The following is a 14,037-nucleotide window of genomic DNA, read 5'->3' on the forward strand; positions in this document are numbered from 1 at the left end:
TTAGATGTGGCGCTGGGAACAGTGACCAAACCGACACTTGCTTTGAAAAAAGTTCTTTATTTGGCTTGTCCTAGAATAAGAAAAGGCTAAGATATACACTACAGGCCAAAGAAGCTGGTTCATAAAACGTCAGAAAAGAAATTCTATCTACAACAAGCGCTGCCGCTCCCAGTGTGCGGCTCACTGCTTCACGTGGGATTTTAGGTTCCAGCACCTGCTTGCCTGACGCTTTGTCCCGGCACCAAGTCTGTGTTTCTGGGAAAACCTGCTCCCATCTTTCTCACCCCCACCTCCACCCACCACCGTGCGCCTGGGCCAGAGTTGGGTGCTCTGGGTGCCAAGCTCTGGACACTGGGTTCTCCCCTCCTCGTACGGGCTCCGGAGCGTGGGGCCCTGCGTCCGAGCATCGCGTGTGTTCCCCTGCTTCACATCCTAGAGCTCAGAGGCAGGCCACGGACACCACGGGTGCTCCTCCCCAGTGCGAAGGCTGCTACGGCCAAGAGCACGGCCAGGAAGACCCCAGCAAGGATGGTGGCACTGTGGGAGCTCCCCTGGGCGCTGGCCTCCTCTTCCAGGTCAACCTCTGGCCGGTCTGCGAAGGAGAGGGGAGAGAAGTAAGGATGGGAGTCCCAGGGCAGGGTGATGGCAATCAGAACTGTTTGGTGGGCGGGGAAAAGAAGGGAGAAAAGAGTGCCTTTCAGGAAACTGAGGTCAGACCCCAAAGAGCAGCTGAGTGTCAGCCCTGGCAGACTTCACGGTGTCTTGTCAGCCAACAGGAGCAAAGAAGGTTTGTGAACAGGAAGTCAGAGCTGGGCTTTGGCATAAGATATCTGGCTGAAGGCTCCCGATGGATGGGAGGAGAGTGAGTTGGGGCATTTGAGCCCACTTGGGAAATGGGTACAAAGGTCCCAGCAAGAGGGACACCGGCCTTAAGCTACCGCAGTGTCGGTGGGAAGAGAAGGAAAAGGAGAGACATGAACAGCGTCCCCATCGGCCGCCTTTGCCCCTCCCCCTGCCTTGCCTTCCTTCTCTCTTGTAGCTCCAGCCCCCATGGTGGGTACCATGCAGGTGACTTATGACTGCACTGTGTCCCCTCCTGCTGGAATGGAAGCTCCTCAGGGCAAGGATTTTGATGTATTTAGCTCTCTGTCTCCTGGCACATAATAGGTCTTCCAAAGATGCCTGGAATGTTGAATATGGGAGGGAAGAGCCTGGAAGCAGCCAGACTTCCAGGGGAGGGCCTGAATCTGGGCCCTGAGGGGAGCGAGCTGTCAAAGATCCTCTGTGGGGTGAAGCCCTGTGACTGCTGGAGGATTTGTGACTAGTGCTGCCCCACATCTGCCCCTGTCACCAATGCCACCACACTTGTTGACCTGGCCCGGCCTGGACCAGAAATCACGGGAATCCCTCGGCAAACATTTCCTCACCCACACGCACAACAGAACAGCACAGTGGGAAATCTGCTCCCCGTTCTAGATGGGGAAAATGAAATGCCTTTTCCAGGATCAGCCCCTGGGAGCCGTGAGAATAAACCAGTCCTGCCTGGATCTGCACGCCCCTGCCCAGACCCTGATCGCGCTACTCCAGGGCTACAGTTTGTCATCATCATTATAAGTAATAACGTGATGATTAATGTTAACATCGGTGACAATAACGATAGTAACAAAATCACCGTTCTTTGTAGCCGGTGACTTATACCAGGCAGGGGCCAGAGCAGTGGAACTAACAGTATTTTGTGTAACCCTCTCAACAGTCCTAAGAGGTAAGTATTAACGTTTTTGTTTTACAGATGAGGAGTGTGAGGTTGGGTATTCAGAACCCAGAGGGTAAAAGTGTCAGGTGTTCTGTGTCCCACATTAGAACTGTCTTGACCAAACCCTACACGCGCATCCCCCACGGACCAGAAGCTCTCGGAAGAAGGTGAGAACCAGGTCTAGCTCCACTTCATATCGCGCACGGTAGCACAGGAGCCCTATTCGAGGGGAAACGGGACACCCACGGAAGCATCCCAAGTCCCCGTGGTTCACGGGCCTGGGCCCCGGCAGATGGCGGGGTGGGAAGATGGCCACCTACCCAGGCTCCTCTTCTCAGCGTGCGGGACCTGCAGCAGGATGGGTCCCAGGGCGACATCCACCTTCTCCTGGTAGGAGCCCACGCCCCTCTTGGCCCTCACGATGCAGCCTCTGCTGCAGCGGGACGAGGCATCGTACGCCCTGCACACGACCATCTTGCACTGCAGGTACACGGAAGGGAAGCGGCTCAGGAAGTGGAAGGAACTGAACTTGAAGCGGAGGACGTTGGGTGAGGGCTGCTGGTAGGATTGGTAGGTTTCATCCTTCACACACCTGTAGGAGGAGAGGAGTCACCGTCAGCTCTCAGCAAGGCGCTGCCTTCCTCACGCCACCCACCCCATGGGCTGGGCGTCCTCCTCAGAGGGTGGCGGTCAGGGGACCGCCTGCTGCCTTCACAACATTCCTTGTGGACCACCTGCTGGGCATGCTCTTTGTGCGGCACCCCATCTCCTCCTTGTTTAATCCTTCCAACAGGCTGTGATATGGGCTCCACTACGCTCATTTGATGGCTGCAGAAACTGGTTCAGAGAGGTGCTATTGCCTGTCCAGAGTGATGCAGCTGGGACGGGGCAGAGCTGGCATCTCAACCTCCATCTGCTTCAAAAACAACGTTTTCCCACTACAGGCATGTCTTTTTAATATTAAGGCTTGCCTGGAGTTCAGTCACTTGGTCTAATTTTACTTTATAGCTAACCTGCTTGATGGCCACTCAGTTCTCCAGATGCCCAGAGAGGACAGCCTGGCTGGTTAAGCTTGAGCTACTGGGAGCCCAATCTGCCTCCCTTGAGCTCTGGGCTGGTTGTGTGTGAGTTATCAGGTAAAGGCTGAAGTCCACCCCATGAAGACACTCCTTACCCACTCCGGATGAGATCATAAGTCAAAGATGTAAAGTCATTGGGATCTGGTGATGCCACACAGGTGTCCACAAATAAGGCCAGGGAGGCGTTAGAATGGAGGATTTCAGCCTGAAGGTACAAATCCTGGTTCAGGTCCACATAGTATGGGCTGCTGGTCACGGGATATAAGAATGAAGGGGATGTATAAAAGGAAATGTTCACGTCAAAATTGCTGTATTGTATGTTCTTGATCTCGAGGGTGTCATTAGCAATGTACATCGTGTTAACCCAAGTGTTCTGGAGCATTTTGCAGCTGATGTGAATGAGGAGGTCCTTCCTCCTCTTGATGATGCCACTCGAAACAGCTGCTTTGAGGAAGTTGGAGTAGGTGATGGTATCATTATCCACCTGGGAGAGACAGGCAGGCGAGCAGAGTCAGGCAAACGTCACCTACTAAGGGAATCTCGTTGCTGGTTTGGGTGAGAATGAGACTGAAGTGACGCTGCAAGATTTCAAAACCCTCCCAGAACCACACAGAGATGGCACATGCCTATCACCATGGCTACCATTACCTGGGATGGATACACTTCACCAGCAAGACTCCCTCCTTTCACACATCCCCTTTCCTCTGCCACGTGATGGGGACCACAGTGTGTTGGTGCCTCCCAGGAGCTGCTGCTTATGGAAAGATGGGGGCGTCTGGATGACCCCCTACCCCTGCTGTATGACTAAGCAGAGTTTGGTCTCCATGGCTCAGGGCCCTTCTGGCTTGTTCTATTTCATTCTCGCTCTTGCTGGGAGAAATCAGGGGAGGCAGTCGTGGGAGGGGCTAGTGGGATTCGTTTTCACTGTGCTGTTTGGATGGGTCAGTAGTTACTGCAGTTTGGTGTCTGAAGCTGCCGGAGCCTGAAGCAACAGAGATCCAGAGTTATGGCTGCGGCAGGTCTCTGACCTCTGGGGCAGGAAATTCCCCAGAGGCTCATATGGACAACAAGGTGGTGGTATGTGTGTGTGTGGGGGGGGAGGGTTGGAATGGGGGCCATGGCAATGCTGGAGCACTTCCTGTCACGCTTTGCTTCTCCACTCCCCAAACCACAGGACCATTTCCTGCTGTGCCTTTCATGAAGCAGCAAATTCATAAGAATGTTGGTCTCTATGCTGTTTGATGTGCCTAACGTCTCATAAGAGTGACCTTTCCAGAGACAAGAGTCTCACACCTGGTGGTCTGTAAGCATTTCAAGGAAAGGGTGATGTCTAAGCATCTCTCTCTTCCCAGGGCTTGGTGTAGTGTTAACTATAGCATCAGTAGCATCAATAAAGATCCATGGAATGGAGGAAAGGTCCAGGGGACAGAGTCCAGCAAAAGTACTTGTGATGAAAGAAGGGTGGTGCCAGGAGCAACCAGCCCAAATGGCCAAGAGGACACAGGTGAGCAAGTGCCCCTGGAAGCCCCATGGTCATGATCATCTGGCCGCAGGTGAGGTGAGCACAAGAGCAGCATCTCCAGTTGGAGACTGGGCGTGGCGCACTCTTTCCCTCCCACATGCTGTGATGGTCATAAGCAAACTTGTCCTTGCCTGGTACAAGTTCCCACCAGCCGTGGGTGCCTCTGCAAGGACAGGCACAAAAATAACACCATAGTGGCCTCAATAGAAGCCCTAAAATGTAAGACAACCTTACTCTTAAAAAAAAAAAAAAAAAAGAATAGCAAGTTTGTCATTGAGTGACATTTAGTCATATGCGCTGTCAGGAGCAAAAGTTCATTCCTGGCCATTTGGGAGATTAGACAAGTTCCCTTCTGAAGCCAGCGCTTGTACAACCTAAATATAATTATTCTTTAGAGCAGCGTGTGTTGGAGAGGCTTTCACTTCATGTCTGAAGTTGCAAAATTCAGCTCTGAGTTTGTCCCTTCCAGAAAGACATGTGAAAAGAGGAAAGTTTAACAACTATCTAAAGTGGTCTTGCCACCCTGGGATCCTTGTCTACTCTCTGACCGTGGGTTTCCCTTTTCTCCCGTCAGAGGGAGGCTCTGGCCTGCAGGGGACGCCAGAGCCCGCACTTTGGACTCATGTCTGGCAAAGGGCCTAGGATGGGCTCTACGCCTCCATTCCTTCATGGGAAGTACACTGTGTTTTCTGCTTTTATATTTTCTTAATAAAAGGGGGGGGGGGCTTTATATTGGAGTGCCAGTGGTTATCGCAATAAACCATATAAATGTTGCCACCTTGTTACTCCTTCAAAGACAAGCTGAGGTGCCTTCAATTGAACTCTGTACATTCACATGAAAGTGTTCTTGAATCCACATTTGCCTGTGGTTTCCATGGTCAAGCTAGATTCTGAATGCACGCCAAACAATGAAAGTGGGGTGCAGGTTTATTTCCTGATCATCAGAAGCTGTTCTGATTTTAAATTAAAGTTCATTATTAGACGTCTGCTCGGTGTGCAAGGCACTTGGGATGGAGTGGGAGTCTGGCAGGCGTGTCAACGGCTCTCCCACAGAGACTCGGCCTCTTCCGCCTGGCATCCCAATCCTGTGGTGGGGAGACCTCGCCTATTCAGACACACGAGCCAACGTTTGTCAGATGCCCACTAAACGGGGCACCTGGAGGAGATGCAGAAAGTCCCAGCTACGGATCATACCGTCCTGCCTTTGAATCCCGGCTCCACAGTTCGTGATCATGTGGCCTTGCGCAAGTGGCTTAACCTCTGCAAGCTTCTGTTTCCTCACAATTAAATGGGAATAGAAGTTGTCTCGAGAATTTTGAAAGTCTTGTGGAACTCTTAGTTCAGTGCCTGGCACGCATACTAGCCCTTAATAATCTGATTATAAAGGCTTAGGCTCCACGCCAGGGGCACTGGCAGTTGCACAGGTGAATGAAACGTCGGCCTGCCCTGGAGGCACGGTTTGCTAGGGGAACAGGTATTTAAACAAGCAGAGGAATCAGAATGTAGCCTGTGCTGCCCACCACCAGCCAGAGTAGAAGACCAGGGCTGGCCCGTGGCTTTGGCAGCTCCTATTGGAGATGAAGGGACACAGATAGGATGGCTCAGATGTCAGAGGCTCCAGGCTGCATATTTGGAACTGGGAGGGGTGGTCACCTTTGGTAGACTGATTCCCACTGACTGAACTCAGGACAAACCAGAATCCAACACGACTGGTTGACAGGGCGAAATGTAAAATCCAGGTCCACTAGAACGTTTGCAGGGCGTGACTCATCTGTACCCTTCTCTGCATATAAGCCTCCCTGACCCAGTCAGCTCCTATCAGAAGGAGATCTGGTGTCTGTAGGGACTGTCCAATGGGAGCTGGGGGGCCACAGTGGCAACTGCAGACCCTCGGGCCCGGGCACCCACCTGTGGCTGACAGGCCCATCTGGTTAGCTAAACGAGTGTCCCCTCCCTCTCTCACGGTTCCTTGTGACCTTGCCAGATAATGAACAGCACCCTCATAGCACCTAGCTTGGCATGCGGCAAATGTACGGTACGTCTTTGGTGACGGGCAAAGCCTCTGATCACGTGTGTCACACACATTGTACGTAGTTGAGCATTTTGTGCTGTATATTTACTGCGGTCCTAAACCTAATAAAAGTATTTGCGCTGTGTCTGTTCCCTGACAGACAAAATCTTGAAGTGATTACTTAGGTGTCAGCCAAAAATTCAGAACTTAGAGTGCAGAATTTAAAATGAATTTACATAAAATTAAATGCAACAACTCTAAGTTTACCATTCGGTGGGGTTTGACAGTAAAAGACTCAACACTCTCATTAATTCAAACAGCTCCATCTGCCCCTTTGCAGGCAGTCCCCTCCCGCCAGGTTGGCTCACTATCGTACACAAATTTCATAGAAATGACATCACAGGGTGGGTAATCTTGCATGCCTGGCTTCTTTCACTCAGTGCCACATTTTTGAGATTCTCAGAGTCTGGCGTTGGCCCTACCGCTTCCTGGCTAAGTAGCTTTAAGCAACCTGCTTGACGCCTCAAAGCCCAGTCTCCCTGTTTTTCAAGTAGGATGACAATGAGGGGAGACTTGCATCATCTTGGTGGGGATTTGGGGGAGTTTGACACAGACTAATCTCAGTGTCTGCCACTTGTAGGGTGACAGGATTAAGGAGTTTCCTGGGACATGAGACTTCTCCATGCTAAAATCTGCGAAGTCCCAGGTCAACCGAGACAACTGGTCACCCCAGGTGGAGACAGCTCAACAAATGATAGCTGCAGAGGCCAATTTACTGTGAAGCTAATGAAACTTAAGCTTCAGGGCCCCCCTGCCCAGGCTCTTCCGGGGCTCAGCAATGCACTGGCACAGCCATGTGTTTTTGTAAGATTTCTAAAACTAAGATATGCTTGCATTCTTTCCATGAATGAGGCACCTGCCTCTCTTGCCCACCCCAACACCAACCTGTAGAAGCTCCAGGCCCTTCAGAACCTGGAGCTGCCCCTGGGAGCTGCTATCGCTCTTGCCAAAGTGATAGCAGCCTGCCAGGCACCCTCTCTGGTGGACAATGTGGGAAAACCTCCTCCCCACTGACTTTCCTTCCTTCTATTTGGACATGGCTGCAGCTACGCCATGGCACCAAGGGACGGATTTATATCTTCAGCCCGATTACATTCTGGTTATACCATACTCATGTTTTCTGGGTCCCCGGAATTCACAAAGCACAGCGCAGGGCACTGTAAGAAAGCTGGCTCAGCAGGAGGGAGAGGGAGAAGCTCCAGGCTTACCTGCTGGATGGTGCCACAGCCGGAGTAAGGAACTGTGAAGGTCACCTGGCTTGAAGCAATCTGGGGCTGACACTGGTAGTTCCTGTTCCAGCCGGGAATGACAAGGTCTCTGGCAGAGTAGCCCAGGGACAGGAGGTAGCCCACGCTCACGCTGGCTCGCATGTGATTCTGCAGGCAAAGCAGCTCTGGGGGCCGAGGGTAGACAGTGCGGTCAGTGTCAGCGCCCCCCCAAGCCCACAGAAAGGTGCAGAGATTGAGATGGCTGGCAGATGGTCTGCCTGCGGACACGGCTCACCACCACGCCAGGTGCCCTGGGGCTCAAGGCAGTTTCACTCTCGTGAGACCCCTCGAGGGCACAGGGGCTAGGATTCCTCTGATGGAGAAGTGAAGGCAGGGTGTGAAACCAGCAACATGTTTTGCCAAGTTGCCGCTTATCCATATAGTAAAGTAACGCTCGGGTTGAATTGCGGGGATGTCGGAAAATCAACATCCTTAGCTATGGACCTAAACATAGGTCCTTTAGCTAAGGGGCAGGTCGGTGCTGAAAATCCTGACCTCAAAGGGAGCCAGTACCTCACCTCGCCTGGCCCCTGGCCAATCTGTACATCAGTCCACTTAACAGCTCAAACCGTGGCCATCAGCCTCTGCTGGACGTGGCTGAGTGACCAGCTCAGACCATCTTCAGGCAGCAGCCGAATGTGCTAGTTCTCAGGACAAGGTCACAGTGTCCCACACGCTGGGAAGGCCACAAGGCCTCAAGCCAGGTGATCCCCTCTGCCCTTGGCACTGACATCTCACTATCTGTTGAAAGCATCACCTTGCCCTTCTACTTCATCTCTGCTGACCACGGAAAGGCCAACGCGCCACCCATCGGCCATGTCTGGGAGCCAGAGTCCCAAGACCCACTGCTCTTGGCCCCTTTCTGCACCAGATAGAGCCTTGGTGACCTGAAAAGGCGGCCATCATTTCTCATTTCACAGCCACGGGAAGGCTGAGCAGCAGAAGTCACTCTGAGGGGCCCCACCCAGACGGACGGGGACTTACCTGTGCTCCCATTGAAAAGTCTGGAGTAGTATTCAGCCTGGAACCCTCTCTTCGTGACGCTGCCATCGCTGATGAAGCGAATGGACATGAAGTTGGACGACGAGGTGAAGGAGCCCCTTGCCCCATCACAAACCCGGGCGAGCAGAGGGGAACTGTGGTAAGGGCCGTCAAACACTTCAATATAATCGTAGTTACAGCCGCCTTCAAGCCTGCAGAGACACAACACACAGTTCTGGCTTCACTTTTAACCAGGATTTGATGCAGGGGGTCTGATCTCCGTGACAGGCATCACACCTCTAAGCCAGAAACTCTGACAAAATTAATTGAAAGTAATAGATTTCCTTTTTTTATTGAAGTATAGTTGATGTACAATATTATACAAGTTACGGGTGTACAATATAGTGATTCACAATGTTTAAAGGTTATACTCCATTTATAGTTATTATAAAATATTGGCTATGTTCCCTGCGTTGTATTGATACAATGTATCCTTGTAGCTTATTTTATACATAACAGTTTCTACCTCTTAATCCCCTCCCCCTGTACTGTCCCTCCTCCAATCCCTCTCCCCACTGGTAACCACCAGTTTGTGAGACTTTCTTAAATCGGGTGGAGATTCATCTTCCCATGACCTCCATACGTGGTTCTAGCCCTGCCTTTTGGGGTCACACATATGAGATCTACAGCTCCTCTCCTGACAGCCTTTTGCACCACGTGAGAAAGGATCACATCCTACCTTAGACTTTTTCTTTGATCAAAAAGACCCCAGTTTCCCATAGAATTTTTTAAAATCCATGAATTCATAGGGAGAGAAACCAATAATTGAACAAAAAAATACTGGGCAAGTCAAATAGCCTCTCTGCAGCTCAGGTTTCTTATTTACGAAGGTGAAATCTCCCTACCCATGTATACTGAAGAAAGCCGTTGTGAGGCTCAAACAATGTTAATATATGGAAAAGTGCTTCATAAAATGTCACAAATGGTGGTCGTTGTTATTAAGATGCTGACTCAGAACCAGTCACGGTCAACCTTTCTCCAAAGGATTTCATACAGTCCCCACAATCCAGTACGAATTGTAACGATGAAGAAATTAAAATAATATTGTACCTTTCACAAAACCCCACACAAATTTCCAAGGCAGAGACTCCCAAGGCCACTGCAACCAGGAATCAAGAGAGAAAACTACTTTGTTCAGTGGTGGCTGTTAGAGGAGAAATTACGGTACCCCCTTCCCAGGACTCTAGAAACTACTGGTGACTCGCTGTGGTCACCCCCCTCCTTGAACCAATCATGTATCACTGTCGTGCTGATGAAGTCTCCTCCACTTAAAACAAGGATTCCCACTCTTCATTGGATGAGGAACAGATAACCTAACCTCTGCTGCAGGGATTTCTCCTCCTCTGCCCGAAACTCACCCAAAAAAAGGAGGGAGTAGAGCGAAAAGGGTTCAGAAAAACTGGTGTGGTTGTTAATAGGATTCTTCTTATTATTACTCCTAACAATTATTATTGTTATTATTATTATTATTATAATTATTGTAATAATAATAATTATTAGTACTCCTAACTATAATCCCTCCCACTGGATAACATCGTCCAAGTATTTTCAAATATTTCTCTCTTGTGACCCTCCCAGTAACCAGCAAGGGTAGGAGAGCAGTTATTTTATTCTCCTCTCTTGAGGCTAAGGTGAATTAAATGATTTCCCGTGGTCACACAGGAAATTAGTGACATAGGTGCAACTTGAAACCAGGGCTCTGGTCCTGGTGCTACCTCTGTGCTCAGTCGAAAATGGAACCCATAAGAAAAAATGTCAACGGGGCCAACATCTCTCCTGAAGTGCTAGGTGCCATTTATCCCCTTCTACAGTGTCTGCAAGGTCCCTCACACACACTTACTGGACATCTCTGAAGACCACAGTCACACGGTAGTTGTTTTGAACTTCAATGTCCCACACACACTTGGCGTTGTTTGGATAGTTCCCAGGGTAGAATGGGCTGAAGAAGCTCCCTGAAGATTGGGACAGGAAGCCTCCGCAGGTATAATTTGCTGTTGGGATAAAATGGAAACACTGATGACCTACAGTGCACACTGTACAGTCACCTGGGGGAGAGTTTTTAAACAATTCCCAAGACAGAAACCCACCAGGAGGTGCCTAGACCCAAACTACGCCCTGATGGTCAGCGGGGTGCCCCTCCATAGAGGCTGGACTCAGGGCAACCATCTCCTCGTCCCTCCCCAGTGTCACTGTCACCGAGGAGAAGGGAAAGGGGACTTGTCAGGGAGCTCAGAACTTACTGGCTGGGCGGGTGACGTTGTAAACAGGATCTGTTGACAAAGAGAAAACATAATGATCAGTTTCCTGGTACCCTTGACACAACTGTTTAGTCCTTGCTGGCTCTGTGCCTGGAAATGTGCCAACCCTGGGTTCACAGTGAATGCTGGATACAGGCCTTGCCCTCAGGGACCACACAGCCTAGAGGAGAGGATGGAAAAGAGCCAATCCCAGCGTCATGGGCTGGGACTGTGGTGGAGCTGCCTCTGTGAGATCAGCAAGAAGATCATTTGGGGGATTGCTCTCAACATGAAGGATTCTTTAACAGACACACGTTTGTGAGACTGCTACTCGGCCATGCTTCTAACACGGTCACAGTTGTCCATGGGATGACTGGGACAGTTATTTTCATCCAAAATGACCAGAGGAAACAATCTTTTTCTTCCACAGTCTCTCTGAATGAACACGGGCAGCAGGAGGTGACAGGAGACCAGAGGGGCCCTCCAGCCCAAGAGGAGTGACAGCCATGGTCTTGGCGATTCAGCTGGTCACTGAAACGGATTCCAGAGTCCTCAGAGGGAAATCAGTCCCTAGGAGGGGTATGCTCTCCTCCTTCTATTTCTGGACACCCGAGAGGGTAGGATTCCAGAGAGGAGTCTTGGGGTGGGCTGCAGGGACTCACCTGGGGTAGTAGAACTGGTCTGTGCAGCTGCAAGAAAGAGGAAACATGATCAGCCTCAGCACCCTGTATGTGCTGCAACAAACCCATCAGGTTCCTGAGAGAGAGATGCTGAGTGCCTGGCCCCTACCCTCCAGGGCGTGAGAAGGGCGGCCTGGGAGATGTCCAGGAGAGCTGAGTAGCAAACCTCAAACTCATCTATCAATCAGTCTCCACAATAAAAAAGGTTTTTGCGGAATTTGTCGTTACAACTTGTATTCACCCTTCTCTGCCCTGGTGGTCCACTAAGGAAGGTGCTACACCAGACCCAAGAAATTCAGGGACCAAGGTACATGGGTGATGCCTTCAGGGAAACTGCCCATCTTTCAGGGAAGTTCAGTGTGAGAGGAGCTCAGCACAAAGACCCCTCTTCTGGAGAAGACCACACTAAAATAGAAGTGCAATGACTTGGAAGCCAAGCTGAACAGATGGCACTGGCGGCCTCGTGGTGCCCACAGTTGTGGGAGTTCCAACAGCTGTGGGAACTGCTCTACAGGCAGCCAGACCGAGGGGTCCAGGCAGCCCTACATCAGCCTCACAGCTTTTATGGGCCAACAGAGGCAGCAAGACTGAGGGGTCCAGTTCGAAGTTCAAATCACATGTGTGATCTGTCAGGCCCGACCGTAGGTGATGACAAGGCTGTGCCCGGCAGGCCACACAGGGGCCACTGCCCTGCACACGGCAGACCCGGTGCCCAGACAGTGCATCCCGGTTCCCTGGAGGGGCTACCGTCCAGGGCTCAGGAACCAAACCCTGGGCCACCTGAGGTCCTAGGCCATGACCTCCATTCACAGACCTCCTGACAGAACTAGCCTCTTTTGCGTCTGGCTTGCACTGTGGCATGGAGAAAATGGCTTCAAGTCACTTTCAGTTTGGTTCTTTGTTCTAATTCACCAGCTACATGCCTGGCAGCTTGTCAGAAAGCTCACACTAATTCTTAGCAGAGAGACAGGGTGATTTAAGGAAGCGAGTAATGTAAACATGCTTTAAAAGGGATTCAGAATGTCACAAGGAAACGGCACCCCCAGAGAGGGACACGCAGCTTATTTGAGACCAACCTGAGCAGACGACACTGGCGTCCTCGCTGTGTCCACAGTTGTGTGTGTTCCAGCCACGGTGAGGGCAGCTCCACAGGTAGCTCTCGTGCCCCGAGCAGCCCACGTCGTCCAGGACGATGGGCCCTGAGCCCTGACCGTACCGGGCATTTCCTGGGGCTGACGTGGCCCAGCCACAGCCCAGCTGCCTGCAGACCACGTTGGCGTCATTGGTGTCCCAGCTGTCGTCACACACGGTGCCCCAGGAGCCTTGGTACAGGACCTCCACCCGGCCCTGACACCTGTCACCTCCATTCACCAGCCTCAGGGCCAAACCTGATTCCGTTCCTGGAAGGAGACGGGAAAATGCACTCTCCTGTGTCTTCCGGAGGAAGAGGTCCGGAGGACTCAACGAGATGCAGAATCCTTCCAGGGAAAGACTTCTGAGATCAAGCTAATGTTTTCCTTCCAGAGGACCTGACTGAGCCTGGCCATCATCGTTTATCCTCACGGGGCTGTTTGATAGAACCCTTGGCTGTGGACTGAGCGACGCATGTTCTCTGATGGGTTCCCCTGAAGGCCCAGGATTCAGTGGCTGATCCCAGCCTTGGGATGGAGGTGGGAAGAGGGGAAGCCCGCAGCCTGAATCCCCAGGGACCACTGGGATGAACTTGAGCCCCTGCAGCAGGAGACCACCAGAGACAGCTTCCCAGACCCCGCCAAGGGGCCACCTTCAGATGTTCACTCCCACATGGGAACCCACTCCATCAGGCCCAAGTGTATTCTGAAGACTACTTTTCACTGAGCACTCACTCATGGCATTTTCAAACCCCAAACTTAAGCTGACTCTTGAACAAGCCATGCACCCGCTGAAAATCATCAGAGCACATGGACATGATTAGGGAGAAGGCATCTGTTGGTAGGAGGCGGATCAGAGTCCTTCTAGGGCTTGTCCACTGAAGAGCTACAAGAAAACCAGACTCTCTCCCCTCCTGGGCTTACACCTGTGGCTGACAACTGCCCCTTGGCAGGAAGAAAGCTGAGAGCGAAGTCCATAAACATAAGAAAATAGAAGTAAGAAAAGTGCAGGGGAAAAGCTCTACTGGAACTTCTGGATCCAGCACTACCTGAAGACCGACCACCTCTTAGCTATGGAAGTCATTGCGGCCCCCTCTCCCACCCCCAACTCAAGAGAGTGTGAGTTGGGATCCTATCACTTGGCAATAAAAGCATTCTCAGTCATGTATGCCACAACTGGGAGGTGAAGGTTCTCCATAACTCCGGCACGTGAAAGGAACCCTCCACATTAGATGAGGTGGTGAGCTCAGAGGCTC

General features: G+C 51.4%; 1 protein-coding gene across 1 annotated transcript in view; it reads right to left on the reverse strand.

The window, feature by feature from the left end:
- Positions 1–334: 334 nt before the first annotated feature.
- DMBT1 (deleted in malignant brain tumors 1) overlaps positions 335–14,037 on the reverse strand; it is a 54,384-nt gene continuing 40,681 nt past the window's right edge. Inside the window, 9 exon segments of the mRNA XM_059900747.1 lie at positions 335–592; positions 2,074–2,345; positions 2,928–3,316; positions 7,634–7,818; positions 8,678–8,886; positions 10,575–10,725; positions 10,975–11,004; positions 11,634–11,660; positions 12,728–13,110. Coding sequence (XP_059756730.1) covers positions 426–592; positions 2,074–2,345; positions 2,928–3,316; positions 7,634–7,818; positions 8,678–8,886; positions 10,575–10,725; positions 10,975–11,004; positions 11,634–11,660; positions 12,728–13,110 — 1,813 coding nt within the window. The 3' untranslated portion in view covers positions 335–425.

Source organism: Balaenoptera ricei, chromosome 16, assembly GCF_028023285.1.
Source record: "Balaenoptera ricei isolate mBalRic1 chromosome 16, mBalRic1.hap2, whole genome shotgun sequence".
Classification (NCBI taxonomy): Eukaryota; Metazoa; Chordata; class Mammalia; order Artiodactyla; family Balaenopteridae; genus Balaenoptera; species Balaenoptera ricei.